At 33.1% G+C, this 26241-nt stretch overlaps 1 protein-coding gene across 1 annotated transcript; it reads left to right on the top strand.

Moving 5' to 3' along the window:
- Positions 1-2289: 2289 nt before the first annotated feature.
- Positions 2290-24007, top strand: LOC133193545 (glutamate receptor ionotropic, kainate glr-3-like). Its single transcript, XM_061329507.1, has 12 exons — positions 2290-2392; positions 9267-9569; positions 9832-10025; positions 12372-12551; positions 12664-12876; positions 13013-13116; positions 13201-13291; positions 14852-15013; positions 21709-21862; positions 22303-22520; positions 22852-23117; positions 23564-24007. Exons 1-12 carry the CDS (start codon positions 2290-2292, stop codon positions 23937-23939), a joined length of 2364 nt encoding a protein of 787 aa, XP_061185491.1. The 3' UTR covers positions 23940-24007.
- Positions 24008-26241: the final 2234 nt, after the last annotated feature.

Below are 26241 nucleotides of genomic sequence, written 5' to 3'. Positions count from 1 at the left end.
TTTGAATTTTGAGAGGTAGGGTTTTGATACTTAGCATTTTTATCACCTGTTTATGACCTTATGATACTTTGACACTACAAGATATACATAGTCACACGAAAGAAAAAACAAAAAAACATCGGGATCAGTATTCCAAGACAGACAATTGCAGAAACCCATTTGGAGAATAGTTGGAAACATGCATCAATAAAATGAAAGATAATTATTACTAATGATTTCAATTTCATTGTTCATTTTACCTTTGAACGTTGGGGAATCCTATTTCTATTTGATTGTCTAATTCTATCATAGTCTTTCTATCCGTGGATTTTTTTCTTGCGGGCAATTGCTTGAACTATAAAGCTAGTATATAGCAAATAAATAGGTGATCGCTCTTAGATTGATTTACATCTTTAATGATGCTATATAACAAGTGACACATGCGTTCCTTGGAACGCTAGTTTCATGTTTAAAGCATAGGTCAGCGATTACGAAGGAAAAAATACGCGGATTTTCCAATTTAGCAACTATTATCACTGAATTAACAAACACGGAAATATTTGTTTTTGGTTAAAATCGACACAATTGCACGTTTTTTTATGTAAGTGAATACGTAGAGGAAATGATGTTAAAAAGTTCTTATTTATCTTTACATGTATTATTGTTTTGTACTCTGAATAATTAATTCATATTTGTTTGAGTGAAACGAATTAGAAATAAAAGAAATATAATAGAGCACTTCAAATTTTCTGTGTTGTATTTTGATACGTTTTGTATTTCCAGATTTAATTCATTGGTTACATTTCTCTTATATTACGTATTTTATTACATCATTCAGAATGCATGGATGGACGAAAATCAAATGGCAGAATCAGCACGATTCCCAGAAATGTATGATTTCATTTTGTCTTTTCTATTGTTAGATTCTTCCAATACATTTGTAATCTTAGAAATTATTCAACAAACACACTAATCTATCAACATGAATTTAGCAGAAAGTCCACCTAAATTTCTAAGTATATAGATAATAATGAGCATTGATGAAGTAATTTTGCCATCTGTTTAAGAGGAGGCGTAATTGATCATTCGATATCTATCTGTGCAAAAGTTCAGACTCTTTCTCAGATTTATCAAGTTGAAATAAAAAGATGACAAGAACCTTCATGATAAGAGAATAAAAAAAAGTGAAAATAACAAACAGTGATCAATCTCATAAGTCCAATAAAAGAATACGAATCTTGAATAGGGCAAAAACACGGACCCCTGAAACATCACAGATGGGATCAGGTGCCTAGGAGAGGTAAGCAACCCTGTCAACCAGTCATACCCGAAGTGAGCCCTATGTATTGATCAGGTATAAACGGAGTACTCCGTAGTCAAATTTAGTATAAAAGCAATGAGCTAACAAATGTTATAAAACATGCCAGACAAAATACGTCCCAACGATAGGTTGTATTTACAAACAAGGTCATTATAACGATCGTGGAATCAGGTGTCTAGGAGGAGTTTAGAAAAAAGATATACATGTATATTTTTTTAATTGTAAATATAACGCGATTGTGAATGTAATCTTTCTTCAAATATTCAGGATTAGTATCCAAAGTGCTATGCGTTTTAAAATTAGATATTGTAAAGGAAGGGATAATTAAAGATCGATTACATTTATTAATTTCCTCTTTTATTCAGAAAAGAAAGAAAATTAAACCAACTTAATGAAATTCCATTATAATATAAAGCTTCAGAATTATTTCATTGATTGCTATTCCTTTATTTCACGAAAAACCTGCATGACAGACGTTTGGGCATCCAGTTCTAATCAATAATCATGTGTTATTCATTGTTAAACTTGAGAGTTTCTTTTCACATTTTAGTAAGGCTTACCTGTTTACTGCGACGAATATGATCGTACACAAATAAAACAAAGCGGGCGTATTTCCGAGAACACTTTTAATGATACTTTCAAACAGACTGCTGGAGCTAATTAAAAATGGAGCTCATTACATCTAGGACCGTTGGATTTATGTCCTATCTGTGTTTTTTTTTTTTTTTTTGTGAAACTAGATCTATCAAAACACAAGATAGCCCGATCTCTACAGAAAAGATATAGCGAAAATTAAGTCTGTTCGTTTAGAGTGCCGATCGATAATTATTTTGACAGAATTCAATGACTTATTTTGCCCTTTATCTCAAGATGTCTTTGCTGTAAGAAGGTATTCTTATTTGTAATATTTATGGTAATGGACTTATGTTTTAAATATAAAATGACAAATATTTGTCGAAAGCAGATAGTTTTGCACAGACGCAAATATAATGTGGATCCAAAGCATCTTATTCATATTTGTTGTCTACAACACATATTTGTATGCGTTAACCACAGGAGATATAACACTGGAGTGTGACGATAAACTTACAGGTAAGTCAATTTATATTTCATTCAAAGAAATGAGCATGCGGCGGGTGTGACCGTGATACCTGATCCCACCTCTGATGTTTTTAGAGGTCAGTGTTTGCTCTGCTACCGAACTGTAATTTTACAATTGACTTTTGAGCTTGATTACTGTTCGTTATCTCCATATTTCATCATATATAAGGAAACATATTACATTCAATTTTTTTAGTTCTTAGTTTTGAAAGGAAAGGAATGTTCTGTTGTTTTGTTTCTTTTCTGTTTGAGTTTTTGTTATTTTGTTTCTTTGAAAGAGAAATAATAAAATACTCGAAGAATTTTAATTCCCTGTATAATTTAAGAGGTCCAAATTTAATAGCATTTTAAATGGATATTCGATGTTTAAAGTTGGATATCGCACTCCTGAAAGTATAGATATCAAACATATATAAAATAAATGGCTTAGTAAATTTGAGCAAATAACCACCTTAGTTACTATTAAACTTTAATGGTAATTTGAACGTTAAGATATGACAGATTTGATTTTTTTTTTGTAAATTGATTTTAAGAAAAGGCGAACTTGTGCTAACAAGTAGTACTTTTCATTTCTGATTGTAATAATAACACCTGTGAAAGTATCATTTTTATTCAACGAAAGTTACAGGTATGATTTGTAGTACTTCACTGTTGAAAAAGAAATGCCTTCATACTACCGGAAATACTTTTGAAGAAACAGATTTTGTGAATTCTGTCCAAACTCATTTTTTTTCATTTAATAAAACAATTAAAAAAACATATTAGAGTAGCTTCCGGGGCTTCCCCCGCCTGGGCTCCTAACCAGGGTCCTGCAGGTCGTGGACCCGTTGGGGGCCTCAAGGCAGACCCATACATCTTGCCTTTTTTGAATATAGTGAATTGTTTTTTATAGCTACGCCACTAAAATTGCACATATTTTAAAAGTAATGCCAAGCAGATTGATACTATTTTGACGTAAGTCCTTATGACTTAGGCATCATAGGTTATACGATATTAACTATTTTTTTAGCCGATCAAATGACGCGTTACAATAAAAAAAATTATATATTCATATATCTATATTTCATTTTCTTCCTCCCATCTCTATTTATCAATAAAAAACTGAAGTTACGGTGCTATTTTAATCAATAAACAATTAAGATGTACACTTTCTCCTGCCAAGCATTTATACACTCCTGAACAGATGAATCGGGGGAAAAAGTATTTATAACAGTACCAGTATAACAGCAACAGTAGCTGTTACAGTCCCTGAAACGTTCTACTTTCCCATTTTTCCGTTCGCTCACCGTTCGTTCACCGTTCGTTCAGCGTGCGTTCACCGTTCGTTCAGCGTGCGTTCACCGTTCGCTCTCCGTTCACAGTTTTGCGTTTACCGTTCACCGTGCGCTCGCGTTCACCGTTCACAAAGCGTTCAGCGTTCGCTCTTCGTTCCGTTCACTTTGCGTTCACCTTGCGTTCAGCGTTCACCTATCGTTCAGTTGTCATTGCCATTCGGAACTCCCAAGTGAAAGGACTTATCTTTTTGTAGGTAAGGAGTAACGGATTTTTTAATTTAATACTAACATATCGTCTTTGAAGAATCATTATTTCATGGGGGAAAAATCTAAGATATATATTTTTATTATTCTAACTTAGCTATTAGGTTATTTATTAAATTACTCTGGAAAAAAATGTTGTTATAAGCACATCCTGTACCTATGTAGAACGATGCTGAAATATTAAATTTAGCTAAGGCCAATGTGCAAATACTTCAAGCACTGCAACATTTTGATGTTTTGTTAAAGACGACAAATCGTTAATGGAGATATAATTATCCAAGTCAAATAATTACGCAGCAAAATTACGAAAATATTTATTTCTAATGCGGTTTTTTTTTATTCAATTACAACAGAAAATATGATAGAACTAGTTCTGAGAGTTATACATAGTACTGCCGATATCCTGCTAATTTATTATCTTTGGAGCGAATTAAATTGATAGTGTGTTTAAAGGAAATATTTATTTAAAATGTAATGCACTACAGAATATTCGCTACTATAATACATGTACATGTATGTAAAGTCTATAGTTATAGAGAAAAAAATCTTTCTTCACCGTAACTTTATATGTTTGCTATTCGATATAATTAATACCCCCCCCCCCCCTTTCCCCCTAAATTGGTTACTTAGTCAGTACTGTATTTCCAGAAAATTTTAATTAACCTGTTAAAAAAAAGTTAAGGTCTTTTTTAGAACAAAAAATTCAGTCTCAAAACAAACATGCATCTAAAAAAGTCACAAAACAATAGTAGTTCAAAATGTACACGTGTCGGCGGTGGTATTTGAAATTGGCAGAGTATGTTTCAAATTCAAGTGTTAATGCCCAATATATTTTATTCACTAATTATTCAAATGTTGGTGTCAAATCTAGAAATGATAAAAATAAATGTTATAACTTGTTGGAAATACTCGCACTTCGTCTTCGATGTGACGAAACTTTCACACCTGCACAGTGTCGAATGATTTTGATTGACAGGACAAGCACGTGGACTTCGTGTGAACTTGAAGCAGGAAAACAAAAACGAGTAATACTGTCAAACAGATGGATATGATTTGTTGATTTAAAAAAAGTTACTTTCACTGTCTAATATATTTAGAAAAAAATATCAGAGTTATTGTTTGATATAGGTGCAAACATTTAGTGAAGCCTGAAAGGAAAGGGGGGGGGCTGAAACGGAATCTCTCTCTCTCTCTCTCTCTCTCTCATTTGTCTGTTTGATAAAAATTATAACAGCATATTACTTAAATATCAAGTTCTGAAAATTGAATTTATAACAAATAATATGAATATGTATCTTTGTATTATCTTGTCTGAGTATAATCACGGCCATCTACAGATACATGTAGAAGTCTGCTCAATAAATCATCATGAAAAATAGAAATGACACATAATATATTATTGTATTAAACATTTAAAATACGAGCGTATAAATGCAAAACGTCCACTGACCTTTGTAATTAATTTTTTTTATTACTTTACATGAAATCGCCTTGACACGGAGATACATATATGAATGGTTGTTACAAGCGCTTTAATTCATTCTATAAGTCAGAACACATGCAGAAGTTTTCTCTGATTTGTTATCAAATAAGAATAAACATTTTTATTTTCCGACTAAAAAAATATCTTTTATACTTCAGCGTTCGGCGCGGCAACAATTGCAATGTTTTAATGCGTTAAAAAATCGTGTGATTAAAAACTTAATGTACATGAATCGTCTTTCTTAGGACAATTTTGGAGAATTTATTTTATTGACTTATTTATTCATTCATTTATTGGTTTACTTATTTTTTTATTATTATTTTTTTTTTGGCACCTGACATTATAATACAATAAAATAGTTTCAATGCAAGGAAAAGATCAGAGGCATTCCGAATATATCGTTCATCTTGCGTTCACCGTTCGTTCACCGTTCACTTTGCGTTCGCGTTTGCGCTCCGTTCGCGTTCTGCGTTCGCTCACCGTTCACCGTTCACACATCGTTCACCAAGTTGCGTTCAGCGTTCACACATCGTTCACTCACCGTTCGCTCTGCGTTCGTTCAGCGTTCGTTCACCGTTCGTTCAGCGTTCGCTCACCGTTCAAGTGGGAAAGTAGAACGTTTCAGGGACTGTACCAATAGGCCACAGCTATTAAACAAATATAATTTTTTCTTATGCCAAAGTAATGATAAGGTTTTTAGTCATTTTTACCATACACACTTGTGTCGTGTATATAAATTCAAATTTATTTCATTGACAATTACGATGTCTGCATACATTCATGAACATAAATAACATAAAACTAATTAACACGATTAATACACGTATATACAAAGTGACAAAAGTGACAAAAGTGAGGATAACAAAATTCAAAATACTTTAGAGTACAATCACATATTCCTAAGTATTCATCGCTGACTTTCTTTTCTGGTGTCAAAGCACTTTTTTCAAAAAACAACATTTCCTTCTAACAGTACTAGTATTTACGGAAGCCCGTTGAGGCCAGTTCAGAGAAAGAAATATTTTTTATTGCGTTTAAACGCAATAATTATTGCGTTTAAACGCAAACCATTGCGTTTAATCGCAATAATTATTGCGTTTAAACGCAAAAGATTGCGATTAATCGCAATGTATATTGCGTTAAAACGCAAAACACTTTGCGTTTAATCGCAAAAGATTGCGTTTAAACGCAATACTTTTGCGATTAAACGCAATACTTTTTGCGTTTAAACGCAATAATATTTTTGCGTTTAAACGCAATATTTTTTGCGTTTAAACGCAATAATTTTTGCGATTAAATGCAATACTTTTGCGATTAAACGCAATACTTTTGCGATTAAACGCAATAGTATTGCGATTAAACGCAATAATCTTTGCGTTTAAACGCAATAATCCTTCCTTATAAGGATTTGTTTTGCATTGAAACACAATGATACTGTAGTTTCAAAATCAAACATGAATTAGTCAAAGCTTATAATTACATGTACTAGGACCCGACACTTCAACTTTAAGAAGATCCGATTTGTTCTGTGTCTTTTTGCAAAATTTTCCAGTTTTTGAAAATTGTAATAAAACAATGGCATCCTAACAACCTGAATGTCTTAAATGTATTAGAACCCAAAACTCTTAATGAAGTCTCTGATCAATTGTTTACGTGTATCACAACTTATAGAGAAAGTTTCAGTGGTATTAATAGCACTTGTCAATTTGATACATGTAGTACACATTGATCAATTTGTTTTCATTTGATTTTGATTTTGACCTCATATAAATCCATCACATATGTTCTTGTGTTTACTGTATGCAACCATAGGAAGGGTTATGAATGTACATTGAAGTCTAAATACTTCATCATGTTGTACGTAATTCCAACATTTCCTCAGTCCTTTCCAAAAATCCCTTTATACATGATTTAAACTTGTGACTGCAACGTATGGGACAGTTTTTTTAGCAGAACAACTGACCGAAACTTCATTAGAAATGTAGAGAATAAGCATAAGACATGTCTCGTTCTTAGGATTCCTTTGAATTTACAACCCGACATTTTTTTTCTCCTCTATAAATTCTTATTAGTGATTTACCTTTCAGAGAGTGTTTGCTCGGAGAAATCTGATTCTATAAAGACAACACACAATTTCCTAATAAGTAAAAAGAGAAAGAAATAAAAGATATAAGTATGCGTGGGTCCATTGTTCTCTGCAAGGTTTGATACAAATGACTGCCTTTAAACACAAAGATTATTGCCATTGAACTCAAAGATTATTGCGTTTAAACGCAAAAGTATTGCGTTTAAACGCAAAAGTATTGCGTTTAAACGCAAAAATTATTGCGATTAAACGCAAAAGTATTGCGTTTAATCGCAAAAATTATTGCATTTAAACGCAAAAATATCATTGCGATTAAACGCAAAAATTATTGCGTTTAATCGCAAAAGTATTGCGTTTAAACGCAAAAGATTGCGTTTAATCGCAATCTTTTGCGATTAAACGCAAAGTGTTTTGCGTTTAAACGCAATATACATTGCGATTAAACGCAATCTTTTGCGTTTAAACGCAATGATTATTGCGATTAAACGCAATAATTATTGCGTTTAAATGCAATAAAAAAATATTTCTCTCTCTGAATTGGCCTCAACGGGCTTCTGTAGGATTCAATGGGCTTCCGTAAGTATTTTTATAGGATTGACAATTTTTCTGATGGGATTATCACTAGTCTAACAATTTGTTATGAGAAAAGATGGATGACTTGCAGACGTTAATTATTTTACCTAACACATCTTAATCTTGCGGTGCTTTCGATTGTTTGTCAATTGTCGCGGGAGACATTGATGGAACCGGTGATGACGAGTGTGTATAGAAACGTTCAGAAGTATTTAATAATTAATCAAGACGTTCTATTTCACTAAAGATACACGAAGGGATTTAAGTTTGATTGTATTCTAATGATATTAACAGCACGTGCATTTGACGTTTCAAATATTTCTAGTGATAAAAATTAAATTCTACAGAATGATAACTATATTATTCATTTTTTTCAAATAAAGAGAAATATTTGAAAAGTCATATGGCTGTGATTGACACTTAATTTTGTATGTGTTTTTCTTCAATTTTGATGTCCCGTACTATTTTCAGATATTATGAAATCAAATGTCATTTCAAAGAGTTATTTGCAATGTAAACAGATTAATGAAATTCTCTATATATGTTTAATATGTATTCATAACAAATATACATTATACAGTTCTCAAATGATTAAGTAATTGGCCGTTGACTGTTTCCATGCAAGCTAATGGAACCGGCAAAGTATGCTTGATTTTAAAAATAATTACCTTTTGCTTGACTTTAAAGATAATTACCTTTTTTTCAGGTATATTATATGATGATGAAGTATCGGGGAATTTTCAAAGTAATCAGAAAAATAATTGTCTATTGTACAGTGCTGATTTTTCCGAACCATATCGAGTGCTTCAAAAAGGTAACGATGAAAGTGTATTTTAAAAGATGTGTTTAGTACTGTTAACGTATTTTGTCCTCTTGGGATTAATTGAGCTATGTACGCGGGCACAAATATATTAAGCTTCAGCGATTATTTATCAAGGCGTAAATAAAAATGCATTTATGACATTTAATGGCGACACAAGAAATCCGGGTAATTTGACACTTGCGGATTGAAGTGAAAGTCAGTTTCGGCGGAATTATGACCCCGTGGAAAAAGTACTTTTACAAGTATTAAAATTTATAATGAATTATTTTGTTGTCTAGAAGAGCTGAGCAGATAAGTTAAAATATCACAAAAATGTATTCTTTTTTTTTTTTTTCTAATAAAAATATTTTTTTTTTCTTCAGCCCTGGAAATTGAACAAAGGAATTTGGATGTAATATTTGTTCCACTGTATGCCTCAAAGCTAATTCACGTCATCGCCGAACATTTTGTAAACATCACCCACTATTCTTCAGTCACTGATGGCTGTATGTCTAATTTAAACTCTCTGGAAACAGTATTGAGTACAAGCGCCGGAAAAGATCGCAATCTTATTTTCACAGTGAGCGGAAATTTTCTTGATGTTCAAACAGCAGCTACAATGTCTTTTGCAGTCTTCACAAAACTTAAATGGCATCTTTCAATCATTTTCTTCGACTCTTCTTATGGTAAGAGGAATTACGCAAACAGTTTACCAAGAAATAATGAGAATTCTAATTTTGGAACTGAAGCGTTAATTACATTATCGAGATTATTTTAACTGCCTCTGAAGGGAATTTTTTAAATGATTTTCGTATAAAAATTATGTTCTTTATCTGTATTACTGAATAATTTATAAACGCCGATGAAAAATATCTTCTTTTTTATTACAAAGTAAAATTGCTTTGAAACAATCTATTATTGTAATGTATACAAATTTCTTTTTATTAGCATTTCTTCTGGATGAATTCGCTGCAAAAACAAACAAAGAAACACATATGCAGAAGTTATACAACATAGATGACTTTTCCAACGAAGATGATGTAATGGAGCTTTTGAAAAATCTATACTCCGAATTAGCAGAAAGCCATATCAATTTTACTGTTCTTTGCAACCACGAAAACGCAAGAAGACTGTTAAGAAAGGTAAACTCTAATGTAAAAAGTAAAGATAATGGACAGTGATCGATCTAAAAAAAAAAAAAAAATCCATCAACAATACAAATATGTGAAGAGGGCATAAAACACGGACCCCTGGTAATTCCAGAGATGGTTACAGGTGCATAGGAGATTAGTAAGAATCCCCTGTTGACCGGTCACACCCGCCGTAAACCATATGTATTGATCAGGTAGACGGGGCTAACCGTAGTCAATTCAGTACAAAAACAAGGGCGTAACAACTGGTAACAAGTCAGGCAAAATACGACCCAATGATAGGTTATATTTGCTAACAAGGTCATTTCAACGACCATAAAACTTACGAAATTCTGACTTAAAACGAGACTGTTGAAACCCCTGTAACATCAACTGATCATTGAGTAGCCTGCCTCGCTTTAAAAATTAATCGTACTCAGAGCAAGCTCTTGGGTAGGGAATAAGATGGGAGACACAAACACTATAAGCAGGTGATAGTGGAATATTACTACATAATTAAGGAAAGTTGACGATGGAAAAGCTACATTAAGTCATCTCGTTTATCATACAATTTAGTTGCTATTTGGCCTTTATCGTCTATAGTCATCTAAATATGAAACAGGTGTGGCGGACTCTGTCTTGTTTTTTATTTCAAGTTCACTGGAATATATCGAGTCGACATACGAATGAAAATAATTATTGTTAATTGATAAAACATCGTCGATATATCTGAATATCAAGTTGAAGGCCACAGCTAGTGTTTACCTCTTCTTATGTTTTTGAATGAATTCTACTTCATAAGAATATACAAACAGGTCAGCTAATAAAGGAGCACAGTTATTGCCCATCGTTAATCCCTACACTTTGTTGGAAAACTTGGTCTCCGAAGACTACATAAATGTTGTCAATGAGGAACTCCAGCATCCTTTTAATATCAGCTTCAGAGTACTTTTGTGTTCAATCAGAGTGATTTTTAACGAAGTAATTTTGCTGATGACCAATCACAAGATGTGAAAATCTCCGAGTTCCGTTTTTATTTAACTAACTAAGTGTTGCTCTTAGGTAAAGAGTGGATGTGTGTCTTAGGGGGTATATGTCATCATATATCTAGAAAACTAAATAATAATTGTAGATTCTATTGCGCTTTGATACCGGTTAATCGGGAGGGAAATTTGCTTTGCTTTGAATATTAAAATCATTGTACTCAAGTTTTTAAATCGGAACTTATTGTTTTTATTCATTAGGGTTTAAAAATTCATTATTTACGAAAATGACTCTTAAAAATAAATTAAAAGGTTACAAATTTAATTGTTTATTTTTTTCCATAATCCTGTTATCACTTATTACAGCGTATCCTCCTTCAATGAATAAAAATCTGTAAAATGGTTTGTCGTGTCTTGCCACCTTTTTGACATTTAATAATTTGTTTGAAATTCTCAAAAGTATTATTAACAATGGCATTTAACCTTAGCAGACAAAAAATATAAATGTGAGAAATAAAACAATTTTGTAAAGGGAAAAAATCCAATTTTCCAGTAACAAAACTTTGACTTAATAGAAAAATCATGAAAATGGGTGTGAAAGCGCCACTGACCTAACTTAACCGGAATAGGGAATGTTCAGACAAAATAACCATGGTAATGCACCCCTATACAATATTTCAGACTTTAACATTCAAGGAGGACACTTATTTAATAATTAAAAAACTTTAGTAAACTTAAATCTATTGAAAGTATTTTTCTTTAAATTTATTAAGTTGCTAGCTCTATTGACTTGGATTTCATTTCGCCAATTAATTCACATCATCCTCAACCCGTGCTAGCAAGGGTTAATGTCTAGTACATGTAACTGATATGAGTTCTTACCCAAAACCTTCACAGTCTTATATAAGGATAAACTAGCTCACGCTCAGACGTATGAAATCTTTCAGGTTATTGAATATTCATGCCACGAAGGATATGGCTAAATATTGTTAGCCTCTTTGTTATGGTAAAATCAATATGGTTGCCCGCTTTTCCAACTCAGGATCGGTGAACTTGTAAACCATAATAAAAAAAACAAATTGTGTTTTTATTTTTTACTTTTTGTCCTGTAACTCCACCAAACAAAATACAGTTGAACCTCGTGTTCGAACTTTGATATCTCGAATATTATGGATATGTCGAAGTGATTCGAAAATCTCAACCACATATTTCTATAGTATTTAACCCTTGATACCTCGAATCCTCAGATATCTTGAATTTCGAGATTAGAAGGTTTGATTGTTGTTCATTTTTTACCTAATATTGGGATTGTATAATGATCGGATCATTTTGAGGGAAAATAAGATGGTTTTAAGATGTTTAGGTTGATATTTAGGCGAGTGCCTTTGACCAGACCAAAGAGAATTTTCGCCATACTGCTCTTCGGGATCACTCATCCTGGATTGTTGTGACAGCGGCATCAAGTCTAAATGAGGACATTGATACAAGCACCTCCCTGCTCGATAACGTACTAATACTTAATCTTTGGCAGGAGGAAGCAATGAGTAATGTAAAGGTAACAAAGACTTCAGTTTCCCTATATGCAAAAATATTCATCACTTCTTCACCTAGTTTTATTTTATAACTGCTTATTCTTATTATTTTTAACCATCATCGGACTTTTGTAGAACTGCAGTACCAATAACAAGGCACAGAATTATTATATATACACACTAATGTGGAAAACAAAAACACAGTGTTCTCCAAAATGCAATTTGTATAGACAATTCGAGATAATTGGATGCATGAAACCAAATGGATCTCTTCAAACAAATTCTGTGTTTTTCCCAAATTCCAATTATGGATTTAATAGACGACACATGTTGGTGACAACTAAATGGGTAAGCCAAAACCTCGGCATATTCTGCTTTATCGCAATTTGCTGACCACAGAAATACAAATTACATTTAAAACATAATTTTCGTATAAACATGATTTTAATCGTTTTTTTTTTTTTTTTTGAAACATTGTTTTCAGTGGCCACCATTTACAGAAAGAATACAGGAAGACGGGAAAACAGTTGATTACGTTGGATATTGTATGGATCTTCTTAGAGAAATGGGAAAAGCACTAAATTTTACGTGAGTTTGTTTTACTGTCAAATTTTCAAACGAAATTATTGCGTTGTTCATGCATATGTACATATAAAAATTTCATTCATCAAGATATACTGTGACAGAGCCCGTGGATGATGAATTTGGTAGAATGCTGGACAATAAATCATGGAGTGGCATGATTGGTCAGCTGGAGAGACGGGTAATATACACTGCCAATTTTCCAGAAAAAAAGTATTATCTTCATATAGTGATTTAAAACACTAACATCAAAACATTTTTACACAGAACTTATGCAACACTTAAGCAAAGTTCCAGTATAACATTAAAAAAACAAAAGGTTCATATTCAAAAATGCATTATGTATGCGCACTGTATATCAAAATTACACAAAACTCAGCATTCAGATTAACGTAAAAATCAAATATGTACAATAGTCCATTTCTGATTGACCTTGTTCTACTTTCTGCTCCTTTCTTTTACAAGAGAATCGCAAGAAGGGAAAGAATTCGAAAATCCCTTTCTAGCTAGTAAATCAAGAAATTAAAAAAAAAAAAACTTGTAAAAAATTTCCAAAGCCACTGTATTCTTAAAGGCTAAATTAAATAAATTTTCTTGTATTGCCTCATTTTCTAAGATTAAAGGATTAGAGATCATAATTAAAGCGTGAAGATATTAAGATAATTCCCAATACTGTTCATCTCTGAAAAGAAGGTTTTGTAAAGTATAATGTATGAATAAATCAAGGAAGGTGAAACACAAGCATGAATGAATGAAGAAAAGTGCAACTCAAGCATGAATAAATGAACATATTCCATTGATATTTTGGAAAGGGTATATCTACAAAGCAAGGTCCATTCTTATATATTTGATACTTCATTTAATACTTTGATTGGTCGCCCGCGTGACACAGTGGTTACAGCGTTTGCTCTAGAGTTGCGGAGTAAGTTGATCCTTACGTCGCGGGTTCGAATCCCACTGCGGGACGTGGAGGCCGGTCCTTCGGATGAGACCGTATAAACTGAGGTCCCGTGTCGCAGTAGGTGCTGGCACGAAAAAGATCCCTCACTGCTCAATGGCCCTGAGTGCCGAGTATAGGTCAAAATTTGCAGCTCTCAATTGGCCTGTGGTGGCATCTCCATATAGGTGAAAAATTCTCAAGAGGGACGTTAAACAACAAACAAACAAATACTTTGATTGACTATGAAACAATTTCTTTCACTGATTCTTTGATTTTGTTAGCCTAAGGATACTTTAATACTTTAATTTGACTGGATTATCTTTATAACTTTACTCTGACTAGAACTTGTTTGGAGAATTAGAGCATTATTATTTCTCAAAGTCCATGGCAATGATAATGTTTGGAAATTATAATACGAATTTGCAAGCGAAATTTCTTATTAACGTAAAAAAACTGCTTTTGCGAATAGGAATAAATAAAATATAACGATGTGAATTTCAAAGTAAAACTACTTTGATAAACTATGGCAAACACTTTGAATTACTATAGTAAAAGCTGTGATACTTTAATTACTTTGGCAAAAAGTTTGGTTCTATTTCATAGTAAACTATTAGACTACTATACTAACCATTAAGTGTTAAAAGATAATGTATTTTTATTAAAATTCTGTGAACATTGTTCCGGGGTAGGTCAAGTTGCTTAAATCCCCCTCCCCCTTCAATGTATGCTCAGACATCCACAATGAATTATGCGCTCTTTTGGTACAATGAAATTCCTAAATATCTTCAAACCACTTTACAGGAGGTAGATTTAATGGTTGCCACTACTTCAATCCGACCAGACCGAGAGAAAGTGATGGACTTCACATTGCCTTTTTATTACGACACATCGACACTCCTCATGAAAAAACCTGACCCCAATGAAAAAAAGTTGTTGATCCTTGCCAAACCTTTACGTTGGGAGGTGAGTATAAGTCAAGTATGGAGATGTTGCAGTGGCACTGAGACCAGATATGGTTTTCGGTCGGATAGGTTCTACATAGAACATGCGAATTTTCCTCCAACTCAAGCTCCTTATTGTCTTTTGAGAATTAAAGCTACGAGACCTGAAAAAAAATCTTGTAACTGTAGAGGACATATTTTAGAACTTATTGTCTCCATTCGTAAAATAATTTTCTTCGAAACTTCTTTTTTTGCATTATTCACTTCACAAAAATAGCAAGGCAACCAATTAAATGCTCACAAAAACTAACATGTTTGAGACCCCCCTCCCCCCCCCCCCCAGTACATTATTCGGAAGTTATGAAAGATAGTGTGTCTATCGGTCTCACCTGCGTGAGCCCTCTTTTTGATCGGGTAACAGGGTAACAGTCATAATGATATAAAAACAATGACCTAACAATTGATGGAAAAATGTCAGTCAAACTCTCAAACAACTCTCAAACTAGGTCATAATAACGCCATAGAATTTGCAAAATGCTAACTTTAAACGTGATAATTGAAAACATCAATTCATTTGTTAGTATCCTGATTCTGTTTAAAAAGAGATTGTTTTCAGAACATGATCTTGAGTATCGAATCGGTTGGAAAACATAAACACTATATGCATATTACGATGGAAAAGTTGAATCATCCTGTCATACAATTTCAGTTGTTAGGTGACCAACAACGTCTAAAGTCAGTAATTATAAAATACCAACTTATGAAACAGATGTGGTAAATTTTATTGTGCACTTCATTTCGATTTTACTGGAATATATCGAACTGATTATGAAGGAGAATAATTATAAATTAACTGATAAAACCTTCGATAAAAATCGATATATCGATATAATGAAAGCCACTGCAAGAGTTTTCCTTCTCATTTACAAGGTTTGAATTAATTCTGCTTCATAAAAATATAAAGACAGTTTGGCAATTAAACAAAGGAACGCAATTAATGCCTATCGATATTCCAAAAGAATGTAGGATGTAGTTTCATTTCCTGTTCTTATTTAAGAATTAATCTTTAAAAAATCAACAGGAATGTCGAAATTATCCTTATTAACAGAATGATTTACATAAATTTTTAGTCCTTTGGTATAAATTAGGTACCTGTCGATAATTAATCACATGTTGACCAATAATCATGTATATATTTCCTAGCATCTGGCAGATAATTCCACATGCAATGAAACAGCTTGTATATTTTCCCTAAGAATCATACTCAATACTACTTAGCTTGAATAGGTGTTTGCATTATTTATTACAACATAAGTTATAAATAATGCATTAAAACTGTAATCCTGAAAGTACTGTAAACCAACTATTCTTCAGTATGCTGAATTCTCGGTAAACCGTTCACCCCTCTAGTTCGGCCAATTTTATTCAGACGGGCAGCTGGCCGTTTGGAGAAGTTTAACCGTACTTGTGTATAGAATCAGAATGGTTGTTAATGAAGTAATTTTTTGAATTATGAAAATTTTTGTTGCGGAAGTAGCTTTCTTTGATGTCAAAAAGCCTGTTCTCTAATTTATCGTGAGGAATGAATCTTGGGGATGTTCATGCCGTATTAAATTTTGTTAAGCGAAAAACTTGTACGGGTCTTAGATAACCTTAAAATAAATCCCGATAAGTTAATCTACTTGTAATGTATGAGATAATTTCTTATTTCAAAGTAATTAATTGATGGTTTGATCAAAGTACATTTCCATTCAAATTGCTATAAACATTAATAGTGCACTTTTCATTTGAAATTCAAGGATAAAAGAATTTTCAATTATTGATTTCATATCTTGAAGAACACATCAAAAACGTTTCAAAAAAATTTGTTTTTAATTGATTTAACAGCTCAGCCTGTCAATAATGAAGGATGTATTACATCAAAAATATTCTCTTTGCAAACATATAAAACGGATTGAATGTTTTTTGAGAAAGTAAAGGAGAAAGTCTTAAGTGTGTTATTTTAACTGTTCGACTGTTCAGGGATCTCAGTATTTTTTAAACAAATTTCTTAGAATCATTCGTTTTGAGCTTTACGTTTTGAGCATTACTTTGTTATCCTACAAACCTGAGTTTAAAATATATTCATTTGACTTAACATTTATACTTTACCGCTTTTTGACTCGATTGCAAAAGTGCAGTTTTCAGGAAATGTTTCATTTTTACCTTACATTTAAGCATTCAAATATTATTTTTTGAAAGATTAGTCTCATAGTAGCCACAACTGGTGCCTTATGAATATCTATTACACACATGGTTCAACCTATGATACTACATCTGTCAAACAAGAGGCCCAAAGAAAAGAGCCTTAACGGTCATCTGTAATATACATCAATGTAAAGGATCCATACAAGTATAAAGCAAAATAAACTGATAGATCAAGCTGTTGCCCAAAGGCAATAGAGACTGGATGATCAGTGATCAACAAAATAATTAGTCTAGTACTCAGTAACAAATCTAACAGTAGATTTATTATCTTGCCTGCCCTTTGCCCCCCCCCCCCCCCTTCCCTCCATTTGCCTATTTCTACATCCTGACTAAACAGAACAATAGTGCTTGAGCACTATTGGAAACCCAATCTCATTCCCTCTCACATTGGCCTCTCTTGTTCTTTGAAGAGCATTTAATGTACTAATGTATTTTAAACTCATTATTTATCTATTATTTGCAACTCTACCTGACCATTTAAAACTATGAAAGTACTTCTTATATTTTATATAAAAAAATCTTGTATAATTATCTTATTCAACTGACCTTCTAAATACATTATTTACAGTGACTAGTTATCATTGGTGAAGAGCAAATGGGGATAACTTTTCTCAGTAACTACAAATTAATAGAGGTTTGACCAGGACCATGAGGTCCAGAATTTGAAAAATCTGGGAACCATTCCTGCTTATTACAGCTTTGTACCCCGTTTGCCTTATAAATGCCCAAGAGCAGAGAAGATTTTCATAGAATATAGCATTTACCATAGATTCAACACAGATCCACCCTAACACCAGAACCCCTGATTCGGGAGCTATGAAATTCACAATTTTGAAAGAGTTGCGCGTCTTTACCGTGCACTTAGGTTGTATTCTTAATACCCTGGAGCAGACAAGAACATTTTAAATATTTAGTGTATTTTCACTATATTATCAATAAAGAGCCCCGCCCAAACATCAGGGGGATCTAGATTCAAGGAACGAGAAGTTCAGATTTTAGAAGAGAAACCCTTGCTCATCATAACCATGCTCTCAGTATGATTTCTTAAAGTACTAGAATCATTGTGCTATTGATAAATTGTGAGTTCTGCATTTAATTCGCTTTCCAAGTATCGAAAATCAACTCATGTTGGAGACGGCGAAATTTCCAGTTTTCGTAATGGCGCCGGTTCTGACGTTTTCCTGGCATGTAAAATATCAAAAAAAAAAAAAAAAAAAAAAAAAAAAAAAAAAAAAAAAAGCCTGGAAAACGTCAGATATTTCGGACTAATATATTTAGTGCAGAATTATGATAGCAAAGGTGACAAAATTGTTAAATTTAAGGCCCCTGGGTCAGGAGTTCTAATTTTTGGCAGGATTTTATTGATTATACAGTGAAAATGCATTAATTCTTCAAAAAATCTTCTCTGCTCTTTTTAGCAGATAATGTAATTTAAGTGCATGGTTATGATGAACAAGGGCACCTCTTTCAAAATAATGAATGTTATAGCCCCTTGGTCAGGGACTCTGGTTTTAGGACAGGGTTTTATAGTTTAAATATTGAAAATGCAAAAATTCTTTAAATATATTCTTCTCAGGCCCTGGGTATTAGCAATTTAAGTAATTGTATGATTGTGATAAGCAAGGATGCCTCATTCAAAGTTATGAATTCTATATCCCCTGCGCCAGAGGTTTAGGTGTAAGGCGGGGCTCTGTTTAATGAAATATGAAGATAACGAACAGTATTCAATCTCAAAAGTTCAATGAAAGGATACAAATCAGGAGCAGAACAAACACAGACCTCAAAATTTAGAGGTGGGATTAGGTGCCATGGAGGACTGAGCATCCCCTGCCGACCGATCACACCCGCCGTGTGCTCCTTGTCATGATCGGGTAACAAAAACCGGAAAAATCCTTAGACAGTTCAGTGTATAAATAATTGCTAACAATTAGTATGACTCAATGATTGTATGTGCTGACAAGGTCATTGTATCGACCGAAAAACTTGCGAAAAGATGATTTCAAACGAGACTGTTGATATCCTTGTTTTGTCAACTTGTTTGTCAATAGCTTGCCTCATTTTAGAAATTGTTCATACGTAGATTATGCTCTAGCGTATCGAATCAACTGAGAGACATAAACCCCATATGCAGGTAATAAAGATATATTGTTACATAAGTAAGGGAAGTTGACGATTGAAAAGTTGAAGTCAGCACATTTATCATAAAGCTTTGTTGTTAAGTTACCATTAACGTCTTTTTCTAGTAAAACATCTAAATATGAAACAGATGTGTCAGAATCTGTGGTGTCTTTTATTTCAAGCTCACTGGGATATATCGAGTCGACAAATGAATGAAAGTGACTATTGTTAATTGACAGTACGTCGTTGATAGATTGTGAAAATGCATTCATTCTATGAAAATCCTTTTCTCTAGTATCGATGAAAAGAAAACACCACTCCACATTTTGATACAGGACTTGCAAGATTTTACAATGCACGAAATGAAAACAAATCTCGACACTCAGATAAAATGTTTTCATCGGACTGTGTAATTTATAAACGAACCATAAAACGATGTTGGTGAGTATTAAAAGTATTGTACTATTGATAAGTTGTGAGATTGAAATTTAATTCTGTTCGCAAGTATCGAAAATCAGCCCGAGAATGCCGCCTTCGATTGGAGGCGGTGAATTCCCAGTTTTCATAATGGCGCCGGTTCTGACGTTTTCACATAAAATATCAAATTCATTAAAAAGCCAGGTAAACGTCAGATATTTCAGACTATAAGTATATTTGCTAAATACCCACATTTTCACAGTTTCTCACTATATTATCAATACAGCCCAACCCACCTCCTCAACAGAACCCCTGTGGCCACAGTTTTAGAAGAAGCACCTTTTCTCACCATTACCACACGCTTATTTCATCTGCTAAATATGCACTAAGCCCCACACTAACACCAGAACCACTGTCCCAGAGATCATGAATTTTCCAATTTTGTAATTTTGTAATCTCTCTTATCATTACTATCTGCTTAGTTTGTATGTATTATACCAGTAGCAGAGAAGATTGTCAAACAAATAATGGATTTTCACTATATAATCAATAGATCCTTCCCCTTCCCATGCAGATTTTACAATTTTGAAAGAGGTTCCTTGCTCATCATAACAATGTCCCTTGTTTATCAGCTAAATAATCAAGGGGAGAGAAGAAGGTTCTTTAAGATTTGCTATGCATTTTTACTATATTGACATCAGAGCCCCACCTTTACTCAAAAGCCCTGACCCCGAGGTGTAATGTAAATCTTAATTTTGTAGAAGGCTTAATGCTCATTACAATCATGCCAACAGTTTGACTGCTTGGTGTCCAGGAGAAAAGAGAAAGATTTTTAAAGATTAGCTTTACTGTTGATGTTTAGCCCCAGGCCCAGGCCCCAGAGAGGCAGGGACCACGAAATTCATAATCTTTACACATTGATGCTTTATACCAAAATTGGTTGAAATTTGTTGAGCAGTTCAAAAGAACAAACTGAAAATGTTAAGAAGTGTACGACCGACGAACGAAGCACAATGGCGGACAAAACAGATAGGAACAGGTCATCTGAGTGACTCAGGTGACTTAACAAAAATAATTCAATGCTTATATTTACATTTTTTGAACCCCTATATTGTTTGAAATTCTAAAATTCCAGTCAAATCCTTATGGGCTTATGGATATGATGCAATTAATGGAAGAGCATTGGAACATTTAAGAAAACAAAAGTGTACACAATGTTGCAAGATTGTGATTTTCCATTTTTTGAATTTTTCGGTAAATTTGATAGTTGTTTTTAAGTATAAACAATCCAATATGACTCGTTCGTAAAAACTAAATTGTTCTAGTAATTGGGTCTTGTATGTTACCAGTAGGTAAAACTTGAAACTGTCTAATATTTTTTATTAGAAGAAAAGAAATACAATGTAAATATTGTATTTTATATAGTACACATACAAGATGCTGTTACCTAATCTGAGGCAAAGCCTCTGATAAGCTTTTCTGATCAAAGTTTGTCCGTCTTTTGTCCGTCTTGCTGTTCGTTTGTCCATCTGAAGAACAAGTACACGTCTGCATATTGATAAATAAAACATTTAAGTCGTTTGGATTGACTTTATCAAGTTATAGACTATTGGGTTAGGAGAGGGTTCAAAGCTGGGATCGAATTTTGTAATTAAGAAACAATCAGTAATCTAAGAAATACTCCCCACAAGAGCATGGTCTTTATATTTTTATATTGATATTCAGTATTTACATATAGTATGAATGTAGGTTTGGTTTACTTGTAACTCCTTTGTGCTACAATATGGGGCTACATATAAGGTGGGCCAGAATATGGGATCAAAACTTTTTGTTTGAATATAGAAGGAAGAAATTTTTTATATCTTCTCCTGAGGAACAGCAGGGTCAAGGTGACTCAGGTGAGCATTATTGCCCATGGGTCTAGTGTATCTGTAGGTGATGCTATGTACAGGAGTGGTGCTGGTTGTGTGTGGATTGTTTTTATGCCTGACTGAGCATATTTCCCCTTACTACATAATACACGGAAACAGAGGGAAACAGGATTTCCAACGGTCATTTTGGTACATGTTTGGTGCTTTACTTACTCAAGGTTAGTCACAAATAATAACCGTATGTGTGTTCTAGGGGTTAAGGTTAAGGCCAGCATATATATATTGCATGCATACTATTTTCTAAACGTAGTCACAAGAATCAGTGGTGGGTCCAGCATTCTTGAAAGGAGGGGGCGACCAGTTGGGGGTCGGGTAAGGTCCAAGGGTTTTTAAAGAAGTTTTTTAAAACAGTTTTATAACTTATTTTAACCATATTTTAGGTATAATTAATACAATATCCCATACCAAAAAAAGATAGATTTATCATGTATTTTTTGGTCACAAAAGGGGGACCCGGACCCCCTCCTAATCCACCAGTGAGATTTTTTTGTTAATGTGTCTCTTTCTTTCGGCCATATTTGTATCAACTGAAATCGTACAAAACAGAGTCATATTACATGTATTATATGTTTTTTTCTTAAAAATTCTTTTTTCCAAGGTGGTGAAAGTGTTCCAAAGTCACCAAGTGGCAGGACACTCATTAGTGCGTTTTGGTTATTCTCCATCGTTTTAGTTGGGACCTACAGTGGGAATCTTATTGCTTTCCTTACCGTTCCTCTGGATAAACCTCCTTTTAATTCCCTGGATGAAATGATTGCCCAGTCGGAATACAAATGGGGTACCATAGGGGGTACGTTCTTCGTGACATGGTTCAATGTAAGTTTGAATTTATATGAAGAACAAGCATATTCATTTATCACCGGTATAAAGCTTTATAATTAAATCAAGTTATACTTAAAAATGATTGATAAACACTTGCTGAAATACCAGCCATGTACATGTACGTTAATTTTTTCATTAAAAAAAAATGCTGTTCACGACTTTACCAGACAACGCTCGTTAAATTGTCAAATCTTAAATTATGTTCAAATATAAATACAAGCAGTTAAATCATGACGCTAAATTTTCTTTAAAATAGGAATTATAAGTTTAAATGCTAAAAGAAAATTAAAACAAAAACATGTATAATGCAATAATGCAATTGCAGACATCAACAGTTGAAACATTACAAGCTGTGTGGGCAGGAATCAAAAGGTTCAACAAGACTGATCCCGAAGTTCTGAGCCCAGATCCCAATGTTCACATAGCAAAAATGTACAGAGAAAAATATGTGTACTTCGGCGATAAAGTTTATATGGATATTCGGAAATCGAACAGGTGCGAGCTCATGACAGCAGAGGAAGAAATTCCCAACAACTATTATGCAGTAGGACTTCCCAATAACTCCTTGTATACCAAAATATTTTCGGATCAGTAAGTTTAAATTCATTTTAAAGTACTTACTGTTATCAAAATAAAATCTAGAATAATCCCTATTCAGTGTTTTTGAGAGTTGTGCTCTTTGATTTTTTTTGCCATATTTTGACACTTTTTTTAAAAATACATGTACCGTAACTTACGGTCGAGAAGATTGAGTTTTCCCCATGTTTTGCTGATTCTGTGGTTATCTACTTGTATATCAGCAGTTTTTATCTTCAATATTCATATTCTATATTTAATCATGAAGCTCAACTATTTATATCTAAAAATAAAATGCCAATTTTTGTTCAATTCAAGCCACAAATTCTTTGCAGAGTGTGTTTCTGAAACACTAAAAAAAAGAAAATATAAGAAACCAAAGATCTATGAGAAGTAATTTTATATGTCAAAAAATATTAAAATACTATTCTGATAGTGACTAAATACTGTTATTCTTTCAGAATTATATCACTTCAGGAAGGCGGAATCATGCAAACATTTAAGGAAAAACATTGGCCAAAATCTATATTCTGCTTTGCACCATCTGGGCTTCAGTCCCGTCCGATCTCTCTCATTGACCTCCAGGCTGCTTTCTATCTCATAGGTATAGGCATTCTGATGGGATTTATTGTTCTGAAGTTGGAGTTCATACTTAGTTGGCTTTCAAAGAAATGCTGTCATCAGACACATGAAAAATGTGTTCACTTGAGAACTATTCCGACCAATCAGGACGTATTGGATGCCATTACAGAGGAAAATATCGTATCTGATCCCATTGTTGAACTTTCAGACGAAAAAGACGAAACTATTATTTTTAGTCATTTTATCCAGTTGTGATATACATATAATGCACTTTTATACCTCACCATAGCAAAAGACTTAGATAAAAATTTTTGATTTTCAAAAACCAGTAACATTAAAATGTGTATCTTCTACACTTTATACAGTTCTTCTCGATAAGTTTAAAACCAGGGGTCATATGCATAAAATTTCGTAAGTTCCCTAAGCATATACTTAAACACGTGTACTATTATCGGGATCCTGCTCAGCAGATTAAAACTTAACATTGTGACTTGTAACCGAGCGGATGTTACAAAAATAATCAAAAATGTTTACAAAAATAATATTCCTAAATTTAGACTGAGCTACTTGTTCAAAAAGTGATTCGAGGGAAAGCTCAGATAACTTAATAATAATAATAATAATAATAATATTTTATTTAAAGAAGGTAACTCGATTAGTGGAAGAACTATTCTTCTCCGGGGCCTTCTGTAGACAAAAAAATAATATACATACATATACAAATACACACAATCAATAAATAATCATGAATTATTGCGACATTGTTTTACATATTTTTTGACTTGGTGCTTGAAGGCATTGAGTGTTGGAGACATTTTTATATATACAGGTATGTCATTCCATAACATAGCACCAGAGTATTGGAAGGAATTTTCAAAGAGTTTACATTTATGAGCTGGTACACACAGGTCTAAGTTGGATTCAGATCGAAGATTGTATCGATTATTATACTAGAAATCAAACATATTATCTAAATAAGTAGGGTTAGAGTTAAACAGTGATTTATATAACAAAACATATTTATTTACAGTAAGTTGCTCATACACTTTGAACCAATCAAGTTTCTCAACGAGAGGTTGTGAGGGCGCATCAGGGGGAGCATCTAAAATATACCTTGCAGCACGTTTTTGAAGCTTATGAACTCGGTCAAGATTTGAGTGAGATGTATTACCCCACACGGTTAAACAATAATCAATTGAAGGCATAATATAAGCATTGTAAAACAGTCTGCGCGTTTGAATAGGAAAAAACTTTTTAATTCTACGGAGGGCAGAAATTTTACGTGACAGTGTTTTACACACACAGTCAATATGTACATTGCATTGTAAGGAATTATCTAAATAAACTCCAAGGATTTTTTCATTTGATACAATGTTTAATTTTTGGTTTGATGCGCATAGATTAAGTTCATGCTCAGAGAAATTTGATCTCTTTTGATGCGTATCGACTAACATGCATTTAGTTTTTGTAGCATTTAGAACCATTTGATTCTGAGAACACCATTTTTCTTTACAAGCTATATCCGTTGATAATGCATCTACAATAGTATGGGAATCTTTGCTGGATGCATGTAAAGTGGCATCATCTGCAAATAAGTCTATTTTGGATTTTGTAATATATAATGGAAGGTCATTAATGTAAAATAAAAACAGAAGAGGTCTTAGTATAGAACCCTGTGGGACTCCCGCTGTGACTTGCTGATAAGATGAATGTTTGTTGGACAGATGGACACTTTGAAGTCTGTCACTATTAAAGTATGATCGGAACCATTGTAAAGTTATTGCATCAAAAGTATAACATTGTATAGTTTTTTAAGTAGAATATCATGATTTACACGGTCAAAAGCTTTACTTAAGTCAAGAAACACAGTACCAACAAGTTTTCCTTTGTCCATTTCATTTAACCATTCATCTATAATTTTTGTAAGTGCTGTTTGGCAAGAATGTAGTTCTCTGAAGCCTGATTGTGATTCTACTATAAGATCAAAGTCAGAAAAAAGAGATCGTATATACTTTGCCACATGTTTTTCAATAATCTTGGATAATGTTGGTAAAATGGAAATGGGTCTATAGTTATTTGAATAATCTGTTTCCTTTTTTATAGACTGGAGTAACTTTTGCAAGTTTAAAACTCTCAGGGAAAATGCGAGATATGATACTTGAATTTATCATATGGATCACAGGTTTATGTTTTATTTGTGAAGTAAGTTTCAATAGACGTGGCCCGATGATAGCGACATTTGAAGATTTACTAATATCTAGTTTATTGAGAAAAGATAGTACTTCGTCATGACTTATAAGCGGAATACCAAACATGTCTGTACCCAATTTAGACTTTACAAAATCCGAAAGATCGGTAAAGTCGTTTTCCTCCTTACTTACGCCTGCAAGAAGTTCTGCAGAAATATTTGAAAAATGAGAATTAAACATTTCAACTATTTCTTGATCCTTTGTGATATTATTATTTTTTTCAAGTGCGGTTGAAATATAATTATGTGATTTAGAAGCTAAACTGTTTAATACATCCCACATCTGTTTTTGATTTTTGTTTTGTTCTG

Source organism: Saccostrea echinata, unplaced genomic scaffold (assembly GCF_033153115.1).
Source record: "Saccostrea echinata isolate AGI-Se365-2 ecotype Australia unplaced genomic scaffold, CSIRO_AGI_Sech_v1 ptg000028l, whole genome shotgun sequence".
Classification (NCBI taxonomy): domain Eukaryota; kingdom Metazoa; phylum Mollusca; class Bivalvia; order Ostreida; family Ostreidae; genus Saccostrea; species Saccostrea echinata.
This window is presented reverse-complemented; position numbering and strand designations above follow the sequence as displayed.

Bases quoted from the DNA above. Each gene is read 5' to 3' on its own strand.
- LOC133193545 (XM_061329507.1), top strand. From the start codon at position 2,290: ATGTGGATCCAAAGCATCTTATTCATATTTGTTGTCTACAACACATAT. The intron at 2,393-9,266 runs GTAAGTCAATTT...TTTTTTCTTCAG, and splicing joins GTGTGACGATAAACTTACAG to CCCTGGAAATTGAACAAAGG. The intron at 22,521-22,851 runs GTAAGTTTGAAT...ATGCAATTGCAG, and splicing joins TCTTCGTGACATGGTTCAAT to ACATCAACAGTTGAAACATT.